The sequence below is a fragment of the Lolium perenne genome, chromosome 4, assembly GCF_019359855.2.
Source record: "Lolium perenne isolate Kyuss_39 chromosome 4, Kyuss_2.0, whole genome shotgun sequence".
In the NCBI taxonomy this organism is placed as follows: Eukaryota; Viridiplantae; Streptophyta; class Magnoliopsida; order Poales; family Poaceae; genus Lolium; species Lolium perenne.
This window is the reverse complement of record NC_067247.2, coordinates 9,629,460-9,642,319: the sequence shown is the minus strand read 5'-3', so window position 1 is coordinate 9,642,319 and position 12,860 is coordinate 9,629,460. Positions and strand designations below refer to the sequence as shown.

Sequence of the window (12,860 nt, the reverse complement as noted above, 5' to 3'; positions counted from 1 at the left end):
CATGCAATATATTTTATATTTTGCTAACGAAATTAATGATCAAAAAATTTCTCGAAGTGGGTAATACCTTAATAAACCGGTGTGAAGGGAGTATAATTTTCTTCACTATCAGAACTAAAGTAAAAAAGAGTTAATGATGCAGTTTTCTTAGAGCGGGAGTTCATGAAACACATGATACATTACAAGTTCCTCTTAGGTCATCCCCAATGCTCTGAACATACCAATGTTTCATAGGGAAAAAGGCTAAGTTTACAAAGTTTCTCACCCGTGTGTTCCACCTTCTCCATTTAGGTACCTCTCCCACCTCACAGTGCATCATCTTAGGAGAGCGGAATGACACATCCCTTGTCTGGTTCGTGCTTTCCTCACAACACATCTATCCCCTCACGGGTGCTAGGGCTCCCATAGGACTTTTGGAGAGTGTCAAAAAACCCCGAGAGAGCTTTCCTTTGGGCAAATGTAAATTAAACTGGAAGATGCTTTGCCGCCGACCCAAGCTTGTCAGTTTGGGAGTCCACGGTGTCAAAAAAAAATTGCGTAAAGTCCACCGATCTATTTATAATACTCAACAGTACTCCCTCCTTGCCAAAATGTAGTGCGGATAAGAACTTTTGAAAGTCAAACGACATAAAGTTTGACCAATTATGTAGAACAAAGTATTAACATCTGGAATACCAACTCAATAACATTAGATTCCTCATGATGTATATTTTCATGTGGTATACATTTGGTATGGTAGATAAAGATAATTTTCTCAAAAAACTTGGTCAAAGTTGATATCAATTGACTTTTCAAAAATCTTATATGCACTACATTGTGGCAAGGAGGGAGTAGTATAAGTAAATCCAAAAGTAATAAATTTTAAAAAAAGTCTTTGGAGCACCTAACAATGATTACAAGCACTCGAATCAGCCGAAGATGCTGGAATGTTTGAGGTAAATATGTTCTCCTATTTGAGAGAACTAAAAAAAGAGATAAATTTTGAAGAATTTTATATATTCACATACATTATTTGCTACCATTTGTTATTTTTAGTAGGCCACATCCCGGCCGTAAGTTTTCCGTGTGGCATACTCTGATCCTGTACTACACTCATCTATTTTCTGTAGATTTCTTGTTGTTGTTGTGATTTATAATTTCAAAATAAATAAAAAGCTGGCACTTATTTTGGTGGTTGCTCGATGACTAAAAGACATGAAGAACATGTTTTCTATAGTAGTACTAGTAGACATGTAGTGGTACAGCAATCTTTGCACACTGGGGATCTGACGACATGGGCTTGAAGAGAAACGGGTGTGCGTCCATTTCAGTGCCGCTTACACCGCCATAAATAGCTGGCGAGAGCAGTGGGTATCCCGTCCACTTCGGTTCCAATCCGACGCACGCACGCGACGAAGCACCTCACGTCTCGCTCGTTCCATCCATAGATCTCTCAGTCTCAGCCCAGTCTTCTTCTCCGCTATAAAGTTAAGCCTACTCCCTGCCGCTCTCAAGCCACCGTTGCCGAATTGTTTGCTTCAGAATTATACTAGACACATAGATCGAGAAAAGAAGAGGCATGGAGCGCGGTGAAGAGCAGGCGAAGCAGAACGGCCATGGCGACGGGGACGCGGCTGAGTGGAAGAAGGTGGCGGAGCTGAGGGCCGTCGTCGAGGACCAGGACCCCGCAGTCAAGGTACCCATCGATGATCCCTCTGCATTTGTGCAAGGCCTTCTCATTTCTCGTCAGATTCTTGCCTGACTTAGTTTTTTCCTTGTGCTGCTGTACACCACACCCGTGACCAATTCACGCCTAGCTTACTGGTTCAGTTAATCAATTCAGTTTCGTAGAAGGGATCATGTTCAGAGCTTGATCAATGGAGTTTAGCACATCAATTAAGCAAAAGCTAGCTATTGTATTGTACACCATTGCAAAGTGGAGACCCCGCAAACCCACATATAGATATACAAAAGGATGACCATGAGCTAATCTTAAAGAAAAATTGCACTACCTCGACTTTTATAACCCCTATATGCGGATTCATGCATGCGTATAAAAAAAATCCCTCATTCCTTCAATTAATTTGCTCATTAATCAAGAAGATGCTTTGATTTAGGCGCTAATAAATAGTGTGCATGCTAGTAACCAATAAAACAATATTGAGAAACCAAAGTGCTTAATGAGAACTAGGATCAAGGCATGCACTAGGGGTCTAAACGTAAAAAATATACCAAAAAATCTATATGTACACTTATTTGTGGATTTTCTTAGAATATTAGATGTCCACTTATTTATCGATAGAGGTAGTACTTGCAACCCCAACCATTACGTAGTCTGTACTAGAAAACTAGAAATTGTTCAGATTAGGAGACACATCAATGTCTGTAGAGAGTAAAACGACCAAGTTAAATTATTATGATGCATGGGCCGTATTGGGGTCAAGTTGGCGTGCTAGCTATTTTCCTGACTACGAATTTAGTGGTCCACTTCATGGTAGTCGTGGTTGGTGTTGATGGTGTGATGATGGACACGATCTTCTCATTTTGGGGACAGTACTACGTACGTCTCTCTAGGCAGTTATGGCTCACTGCACAAGTGCTACTACTAGTAGTTAGCAGTTGGCCCAGCAGAAAGAGAGTGTCCACCAGCTGCCATGTGTGCAGCTAGTTAGTTTGTTCTTCAGTCTAAGAACACACGTGCCGACGTGCGGTCGACACACACCTACTCTGCCTTTGTCCCGAATCGAACAGAACAGAATGGGGTACGGATCTGAATCAATATGACGAAGCTTCGGTCAAGGCCATGAGTAGCTCGTGGTGTAAGAGGGCCCATCATAAATTTCAACAACGTCTCACGATACACACGCCCTTGTCAGTCCACCACTACCGGTAGGGCCTTCAGATCATAACACAAACACCATCCTTACGGAGCCTATCATCCACAGTCACTTTCTCTCCACGTTGATGTTGAACCAAGTACTTCTAATGAATGTTGATTTGTCATGATTATCAGTTTGTATGATATAAAATCGGATATATGCATCTATGATTTACGTTCTATCTATCATGCGAAGGCTAGGATACTGAAAAATTCCATTTTCTAAAAACTAAATATGTACAAACTTGCAGGAGGAGGATGACTTTGCGCTGCGGAGGTTCCTGCGCGCACGGGACCACAACATCTGCAAGGCGTCGGCGATGCTCCTCAAGTACCTCGCATGGAAGCGTGCCGCCAAGCCGCATGGCACCATCACCGATGAAGATGTGCGCGACGAGATCGCGAAGGACAGGGTCCACATGCATGGCTTCGATCGCCTCGGTCGCCCTATGGCATATCTCTACGGCGCACGCCACTTTCCTGCCCGGCGTGACCTCGATGATTTCAAGCGCTACGTTGCCTACCTCCTTGACAAAATCTGCACCAGGTTTCCATATAGATCTATCAATTTAATGCATGCACGATATCTCTGCTAACTAGCTACGGGTGATCGATCGAGTGACTTTAATTGACCAGTTTGTGTGAATCATTTTAGGTTGCCGCTCGGGCAGGAAAAGTTTGCGGCGGTGATAGATCTGAAAGGGTGGGGATATGCAAACTGCGACATCCGAGGGTACGTGGCAGCGTTGGAGATCATGCAGAACTATTACCCTGAGCGACTAGGGCGAGTGCTCATGATCAACGTGCCCTACGTGTTCATGGCGGCGTGGAAGATTGTGTATCCATTTATCGATGAGAAGACCAAGAAGAAGTTTGTGTTCGTCGCAAACAAGGACCTCGATGCCACGCTCCGGGACGCCATTGATGAATCCCAGCTCCTCGAGGAGTATGGTGGCAAGCTCAAGCCGTAGGGCTACAACATTTTACCGTCGCCCAAGTACGACTTATAGTAGATTGATAGCGATCACTACCTGACGTGTGCAACTAAGGGTGTGTCCATCTGAACCAGGCATAAGGGAAGCCTTCCAGGGAGAAGTGGTAGACAATGCAAGTGTGATACAGAGGTTCACTCTTTCCTTTACACACGTGACATGTGGGGCTATGCGTCCGCTAGCTTGTTGCTACTTTTTTTCTCAAAACGGATAAAGAATATGGTGAATAATATGGCACTTTTATATATTTGAATGCCATAACCCAGAAGAAAATTAGATGGATATCAGAGAAGTTGTGGCTTGCAACTTATGCACGAATATCAGAGAAGTTGTGGCTTCGTGGATCAATGAAGTTAGAACCATGCGACCACAATAATTCGCTAAGCATGTGTTCCTCTCTGTTTCAAAAATATAAGGCATGTAAATTTTGTATGAAGTTAAAATTGCAAAGTTTGAAACCATATATAGATAAAAATTCAACCACTATAACAACAGCAAAATACAGTTAAAAGACATATTTAAAACGGTGGATATTGTAGAATTTGGGAGGAACGGTCGTACCTCTCTCGAGGGACCGGTTATGTGTTATATAGGTGGGAATAGCCCCCAACATGATAATTACAGAGTTCGGTACGTATACAATTAGTGTACTACACCATATTGCATACGTACCCATATTACACATCTAATACCCCCTTAATCTAGACCTGGGAGAGGTTTAAATTACGCTTGAACTCATCTAATTTCTTTACACATAAAGTTTTTTGTGAATCCATCTACAATCTGATCCTTACTTGATATAAACCTGACATTTAGTTGCTTGCGAGCAACTCGTTCTCGAATAAAGTAGAAGTGTATCTCAATATGTTTTATACGTGCATGACAAATTGGATTGGCAGACAGGAAGGTGGCACCAAGATTATCACACCATAAGCATGGCTTCTCCTTAAGATAAACACCAAGTTCACGTACGAGTGCTTCAACCCAAATAAGTTTAGCAGTGGTATTTGCAAAGGCTTTGTATTTGACCTCAGTACTTGACCTGGAGAGAGTTGGCTGTTTTCTGGCACTCCAAGAAACAAGATTGGGACCAAAAAAATATAGCAAATCCGCCAGTAGAGCGTGTGTCATCTAAATCACCTGCCCAATCTGCATCTGAATATGCACTAAGAAGAGTGGAACGGGACCTCTGGAATGTAAGATCAACTGTTCTTGTGCCATGAATATACCTCAAAATGCGTTTAACATCAGTCCAATATGCAGTAGCTGGAGCATGAAGATACTGACATACCTTATTTACTGAAAAGACAGATCGGGTCGTGTTAGTGTCAGATATTGTAATCCCCCTACAATACTGTTGTAATGTGTGATATCCTCAGGACCAAGAGGTGAGCCATCTGTCAAGTTTAATGTTTCAGTGCTGGAGAGAGGTGTTGGACATGGCGTACACAAACTCATGCCAGCACGAGCCAGTATATCTGAAGCATATTTTTCCTGATTCAAAAGGAGCCCGTTGGACTGTTTGTGAACCTCAAGGCCTAAAAATAGTGAAGATCTTCAAGATCCTTGAGAGCAAAATCAGAACTCAAATGCTGAAGAAGAAATGAAATAGACGAATCTAAAGAGCTGGTAACAATGATGTCATCAACATAAATCAACATGAATATAGTAAGACCTTTCTTATCATAAAGAAACAAGAAAGTATCAGCCTTTGATGGAACAAAACCAAGTGTATGTAGCTTGGAACTGAGACGAGAGTACCAAGCACGAGGAGGCTGTTTCAGACCATATAGAGCTTTAAGTCTGCAAACAAAATCTAGAGTAGCGGAAGACTTAAAACCAGGTGGTTGTTTCATATGAACCTCCTCTTCCAGAACACCAAAAAACACGTTTTTGACATCTAGCTGTCTTAAACACCATCCGTGAGAAACTGAGATAGCAAGAGCAATTAACAACAGGACTGAAGGTGTCCTCATAGTCTACGCTATACCTTTGTTTGAATCCTTTTGCAACAAGACGTGCTTTGTATCTGTCCACGGTGACATCAGCCTTTTTCTTGATGCGATAAACCCATTTACAGTCAATGATATGGGTAATATGGGTATGTATACAATTGGTGTACTATTCTTGTTCCGAACTCTGTAATTGCTATGTTGGGGGCTATTCCCACCTATATAACACGTAACCGGTCCCTCGAGAGAGGTACGACCGTTCCTCCCAAATTCTACATGGTATCATGCCTCTCCTGTTCCATCGACATGTAGCCACCGCCGCCGCTTGGGATCCTCCCTCCCGTCACCGATGCCACGATCTACAGGACCCTGATCGACGAAGCTTCTCCCCGATCGCCACAATCACAACCTAGCCGTCTGATTCCCCTAGTTCTTCTCGGGATTGAGCCTCCAAAAGCCACACAAACACGAACCCTAGCCTCTACAAAGATCCCGTCGACAACCTTCATACACCACGATCGATCAGATTGCTTCCCTAACCCCGATTTCTCCTCTACCCAAAACCATACCCAAACCCTAGCTTCTCCTGCCACTGCTGCAAAACGAGCCCAAATTCTGCCGCGACAAACCCTGCCACGGCAGAAAATTTGCTCACATCTCTGCCGTGACACAATCAGCTTCGATGGCTTCTTCATCTTCGTCTGTTGGGGTGTCGACCATTGGTGCTCCCCCTGCCAAAAAGCTCACGCGAGAGAACTTCCTCTCGTGGCAAGCTCAGGTTCTGCCCACCCTCCGTGGGGCCCATGTTATGCGCCTGCTTGAAGGTTCTGATCTAGCGCCACCTGAGTTTGTTGATTCTGAGGATGCTGACAAGAAGAAGATCCAGGTTCCCAATCCCTCCTATGATGTTTGGATCACCCGAGATCAGCAGGTTGTGAGCTACATTGTTAACCCTCTGTCTGAGGATATCCTCTCTCATGTCTATGGTATGGTCCATGCTTATGAAATTTGGACTGCTATCCATGAGCTGTTTTCTTCTCAGTCCAAGTCCAGGTTTTCTAACATCCGTGGTGCACTCATCAATACCAAAAACTTGACATGACAGCTCAGCAGTACATCACCAAGATGAAAGGTTTTGCTTCTGAGCTGGCTACTGCAGGGAAGACTGTTGATGATGATGAACTCAAGGATTATATTATGAATGGGCTTGATGGCTCTTACAATGGTTTTGTTGCTGCTCTCAAAGTTGTTCCTTCCACATCCCTCAATGATATGTGCTCTCAGTTGCTGTCTTATGAAAATCGTGATGCTATGCTCTCTACCACGGGTCAAACTTCTTCAGGGTTTATGTCATTTGTCAACGCCGCCCCTCATGTTCCAAACCCTGGATATGGAGGAGGTTTGTCGAGGCCTTCAGCACCAACATCGTACCTGCCTCCACATCACTCTTCACATCAGCCGGCCACCTATATGCCCTCGGCTCCTCTGTACCAGCCGGGCCCCTACATGCTGCTGGCGCACCAATATCAGTCGGGTCCCTACATGCCACCATATCAGCAGCCGTTTGCACCTGCTCCATATATGCACCCATACGTTCCTCCTCCACAGCAGCAGCCACTCCCTCCACGTCCTCCCGAGCATCCTCCTCCTCAGCAGCAGCAGCGTCCCCGTCAGGATCGCTCCAGAAAAGGAGGGAAAAGGATCGTCGTGCTACACCTTGGCAGGATGGTGTCTTCTGTCAGATCTGCAAGAAGGAAGGTCATCCAGCTGATGAGTGCTGGTGGCGTTATGGTGATGATGATGATGACAAGCCACCAAAAGAAACCAAAGGTGCCTATGGGGTTGATACAAATTGGTACATAGACACAGGTTCCACAAATCATGTCACTGATCAACTCAACAAGATCAATGTTCATGAACCATATCAGGGCCGTGATCAAGTTAATAATGCTAGTGCACAAGGTATGGATATTGCACACATTGTTCATTATGTTTTGCACACCCCTGATAGCTCTATACAACTTCGTAACATTTTACATGTTCCTGATGCAGCCTTGAGTCTTCTTTCTGCCCATAAACTTAGTCTTGATAACAATTGTTATATGGAAATTCACCCTTTATTTTTCTTGATTAAGGATTAGGCAACGAAGTGCAACGTGTTTAGAGGTCCTTGTCATGGTGGCTTATATCATCTGGTTCCAGTTGATGGGATTCGTAGCATAGAAAACAAAAAATTCCTACCGCAAGAACGAATAACAAGCCAAGATCCAATCTAGAAGATGGTAGCAACGAGAAGATCATGAGACTAACCCTCGAAGATTTCCAAAGCCTACGAGATTAGATCTCGTTGTTGCTGTAGTCGATCACTTGCCGCTTTCGAAAGCGCGTAGAAGATCTTGACGGTGCCACAATCGGGCAGCACCTCCGTACTCGGTCACACGTTCGGTGTTGATGACGATGTCCTTCTCGCCATTCCAGCGGGCAGCGGATGTAGTAGATCCTCCTCGGAATCCCGCCAGCACGACGGCGTGGTGACAGTGGTGGTGGAGATCTCCGGCAGGGCTTCACCGTAAGCGCTGCGGGAGAGAGGTGGAGGAGGGGTTGGTGCTAGGGTTTGGGAGAGAGGGAGGGGTGCGGCCAAGGGCAGCCTTGATCTGGCCGGCCAACCCCCTCTCCTCCTCTTTATATAGGTGGAACCCCCTAGGGTTTGCCCCAAAACCAATCTGAAGTCCAACTCCAAAACTGCCATATGGACGAAACCTAGAGGGACAGGGACTCTCCCTTTCCCCCTTAGCTTGGTTGGCCAAGGAGGTGGAGTCCTCCATGGACTCCACCTACACCTGGGCAAAGTTCGGGCCGGGCTTCAAAAAGCCCGCGGGTAAAAATTCAGACCCGAGCCCGGCCCAGCCCGACCGTCGGGCCTGTAATTCAAGCCCGAACCCGGCCCGAACGAGCAAAAAGCCTGGCCCGGCCCGAGAAGCCCAGCCCGAGTAGGCTAAAATGCACGAAAATGAAGGCCCAAGCCCGGCCCGGCCCGATGTTCGGGCTCAGATTTCAGGCCCGAGCCCGGCCCGAAGTGCAAGCCCGACCCGGCCCGGCCCGGGATTTTCGGGCCGGGTCGGGCCGGGCCGTCCGGGCCGGGCTGCCCATGCCCAGATGTAACTCCACCCTCCCACTTGGTTGGTTGGTTGGGTTTGGTGGAGTCCAACCGGGACTCCACCTTCCATGGTGATTTCATCCGGAAGGTTCTAGAACATTCTAGCGCCTTCCATAAATGCACCGGATCATTTCCAAACTTGGAAAGTGACTTCCTATATATGAATCTTATTCTCCGGACCATTCCGGACCTCCTCGTGATGTCCCGGATCCCATCCGAGACTCTGAACAAAACTTCGAACTCGATTCCATATTCCATATCTACTTAAAACGACATCAAACCTTAAGTGTGTCACCCTACGGTTCGTGAACTATGCAGACATGGTTGAGACTCTTCTCCGACCAATAACCAATAGCGGGATCAGGAGATCCATAATGGCTCCCACACATTCAACAATAACTTAGTGATCGATTGAACCATTTACATACGATACCGATTCCCTTTGTCTCGCGATATTTTACTTGTCCGAGGTTTGATCATCGGTATCTCTATACCTCGTTCAACCTTGTCTCCGACAAGTACTCTTTACTTGTACCGTGGCATATCATCTCTTGTGAACCAATCACATGCTTGCAAGCTAATCAGACGATATTCCACCTAGAGGGCCTAGAGTATATCTATCCGTCATCGGGATGGACAAATCTCACTCTTGATCCATATGCCTCAACTCATACTTTCCGAATACTTAATCTCACCTTTATATCCACCCATTTACGCAGTGGCGTTTGATGTAATCAAAGTACCCTTCCGGTATAAGTGATTTACATGATCTCATGGTCGAAGGACTAGGTAATTATGTATCGAAAGCTTATAGCAAACTGAACTTAATGACGTGATCTTATGCTACGCTTATTTGGGTGTGTGTCCATTATATCATTCACCTAATGACATAACCTTGTTATTAATAACATCCAATGTTCATGATCACGAAACCATGGTCATCTACTAATCAACAAGCTAGTTATACAAGAGACTTACTAGGGGCTCCTTGTTGTTTACATAACACACATGTATCAATGTTTCGGTTAATACAATTATAGCATGGTATGCAAACATTTATCATAAACACAAAGATATATTATAATAACCACTTTATTATTGCCTCTTGGGCATATCTCCAACACCAGTTTCTTCATACCTCTCCAAGCATGCTCTTGCCACCGTCAAGCCTTCATCCTCCACGTGGCATCGTCGCCTAGGCCATCCATCTTCGTTTATTGTTCAGCAAATTCTTAGGAAGCATAATCTTTCATATTTTCCAGAAATAAATCCTTACATATGTGATCCATGCGAACAGGCTAAGAGTCATCAGTTACCCTATCATGTATCCACTAGTGTGTCTATTGTTCCTTTGAAGCAAATATTTTCTGATGTATGGGGTCCTGCTCCTCTCTCTGTAGGCAAACATTCGTATTATGTAAGTTTCATTGATGATTTTAGCAAGTTTACTTGGATTTATTTGCTTAAGAAACGTTATGAAGTGTATCAAGTCTTTCTTGATTTTCAACAGTATGTTCAGCGCCAGTTTGGTCGCAAAATTCTCACCATGCAAACTGATTGGGGTGGTGAAGATGAGATATTAAACAATTTCTTTCAACGTGTCTACATTGTTCATCATGTATCATGTCCTTATGCTCATCAACAAAACGGTTCTGCTGAACGCAAACACCGTCACATTGTTGAAGTAGGCCTTGCTATACTTGCCAATGCCTCTACGCCTCTTAAGTTTTAGGATGATACTTTTATCACAGCCGTCTTTCTTATCAATATGCTTCCCACCAAAGTTCTTAATTATGAGACCCCCATCGAAAAACTCCTCAAGTTAAACCAAACTATGAGCCTCTTCGTATTTTTGGTTGTGCTTGTTGGCCCAACCTTCGCCCATATAACAAACACAAACTCTCTTTCCGCTCCAAACATTGTTTGTTTCTTGGTTATAGTCCTCGTCATAAAGGAGTCAAGTGTCTTGATGTGACCACTGGCCGTGTCTATGTTTCTCATGATGTTGTCTTTGATGAGAATATTTTCCCCTTTGCTTCTCTTAATCCTAATGCTGGACGCCGTCTCCGCGAAGAAATACTTCTCCTTCCACATGACAACATTCCATCGGCATCTATTGATAGGGGCGTGCATACTAATGATCACTATTTGCATATTGTTCCTCCTGTCTCTCCTCTACAGGTTGTTGCTGCGGAGACACCAACAATTTCGACTCAACAATCGGTGTCAAATTCTGAAGAAAATACTGAAAACAACACATCAAATGACGCATTATCGCATGCAGAAAGGACAGATGCTGGCAGTTGTGATCCCGAGGCTGATTCTGGGGCAGGATCCTCCTTGGATCGCGCGCAGTCAGGCGCTGCCAGCCCTGCTGCGGCATCTTCGCCTGTCTAGCCCCGCATGCCCCAGTCGCCGCTCGCCACGTCACCTGGAGACAGCGCGTCCTCCGCACAGGCCCCGTCGTCCACAGCTGCGCCCCACAGCCCGCCCGCCACATCGCCTCGACCGCTTGTCCGCTCGATGTCCCCACCTCGGGACTCGTCGCGGTCCCCATCATTTTCTAATGATTCTCCAATGATTGCAAACAATAGTGCAGATTCTTCAGGATCTTTTGTGCCTATTGTTCATGCACCTCCTCCTGTGTCCTGATACGTCTCCGACGTATCGATAATTTCTTATGTTCCATGCTACATTATTGATGATATCTACATGTTTTATGCATACTTTATGTCATATTTATGCGTTTTCCGGAACTAACCTATTGATGAGATGCCGAAGTGCCAGTTCCTGTTTTCTGCTGTTTTTGGTTCCAGAAATCCTAGTAAGGAAATATTCTCGGAATTGGACGAAATCAACGCCCAGGGTCCTATTTTTCCACGAAGCTTCCAGAAGTCCGAAGGGGAAACGAAGTGGGGCCACGAGGTGGGGACACAGTAGGGCGGCGCGGCCCAAGCCCTGGCCGCGCCGGCCTAGTGTGTGGCCCCACCAGGACTCCTCCGAGGCTGCCCTTCCGCCTACTTAAGGTCTCCGTCGCGAAAACCCTATGACGTTCGACGAAACCAGAGAAAACCTTCCAGAGCCGCCGCCATCGCGAAGCCAAGATCTGGGGGACAGGAGTCTCTGTTCCGGCACGCCGCCGGGACGGGGAAGTGCCCCCGGAAGGCTTCTCCATCGACACCACCGCCATCTTCATCAACGCTGTTGTCTCCCATGAGGAGGGAGTAGTTCTCCATCAAGGCTCGGGGCTGTACCGGTAGCTATGTGGTTCATCTCTCTCCTATGTACTTCAATACAATAATCTCATGAGCTGCCCTACATGATTGAGATTCATATGATGATGCTTGTGAAGGAGATATGCCCTAGAGGCAATAATAAAGTGGTTATTATTTATATCTTTATGTTTATGATAAATGTTTATATATCATGCTATAATCGTATTAACCGAAACAGTAGTACATGTGTGATATGTAGACAAACAAGAAGTCCCTAGTATGCCTCTTAAACTAGCTTGTTGATTAATGGATGATTAGTTTCATAATCATGAACATTGGATGTTATTAATAACAAGGTTATGTCATTGTATGAATGATATAATGGACACACCCAATTAAGCGTAGCATAAGATCTCGTCATCAAGTTATTTGCTATAAGCTTTCGATACATAGTTACCTAGTCCTTATGACCATGAGATCATGTAAATCACTTATACCGGAAAGGTACTTTGATTACACCAAACACCACTGCGTAAATGGGTGGTTATAAAGGTGGGATTAAGTATCCGGAAAGTATGAGTTGAGGCATATGGATCAACAGTGGGATTTGTCCATCCCAATGACGGATAGATATACTCTGGGCCCTCTCGGTGGAATGTCGTCTAATGTCTTGCAAGCATATGAATG

The 12,860-nt window shown here is 45.1% G+C and overlaps 1 protein-coding gene across 1 annotated transcript; it reads left to right on the top strand.

The window, feature by feature from the left end:
* The first annotated feature begins 1,365 nt into the window (after positions 1 to 1,365).
* LOC127291738 (uncharacterized) lies at positions 1,366 to 4,094 on the top strand. The gene is made up of 3 exons (XM_051321047.1): positions 1,366 to 1,675; positions 3,109 to 3,404; positions 3,513 to 4,094. The coding sequence occupies exons 1-3, from the start codon at positions 1,559 to 1,561 to the stop codon at positions 3,826 to 3,828; spliced, it is 729 nt and encodes a 242-aa protein (XP_051177007.1). The 5' UTR covers positions 1,366 to 1,558; the 3' UTR covers positions 3,829 to 4,094.
* Positions 4,095 to 12,860: the final 8,766 nt, after the last annotated feature.

Coding starts and splice junctions, on each gene's coding strand:
- LOC127291738 (XM_051321047.1), top strand. CDS start 1,559: ATGGAGCGCGGTGAAGAGCAGGCGAAGCAGAACGGCCATGGCGACGGG. Junction 1,676..3,108: donor ACCAGGACCCCGCAGTCAAG/GTACCCATCGAT, acceptor ACAAACTTGCAG/GAGGAGGATGACTTTGCGCT. Junction 3,405..3,512: donor CTTGACAAAATCTGCACCAG/GTTTCCATATAG, acceptor GAATCATTTTAG/GTTGCCGCTCGGGCAGGAAA.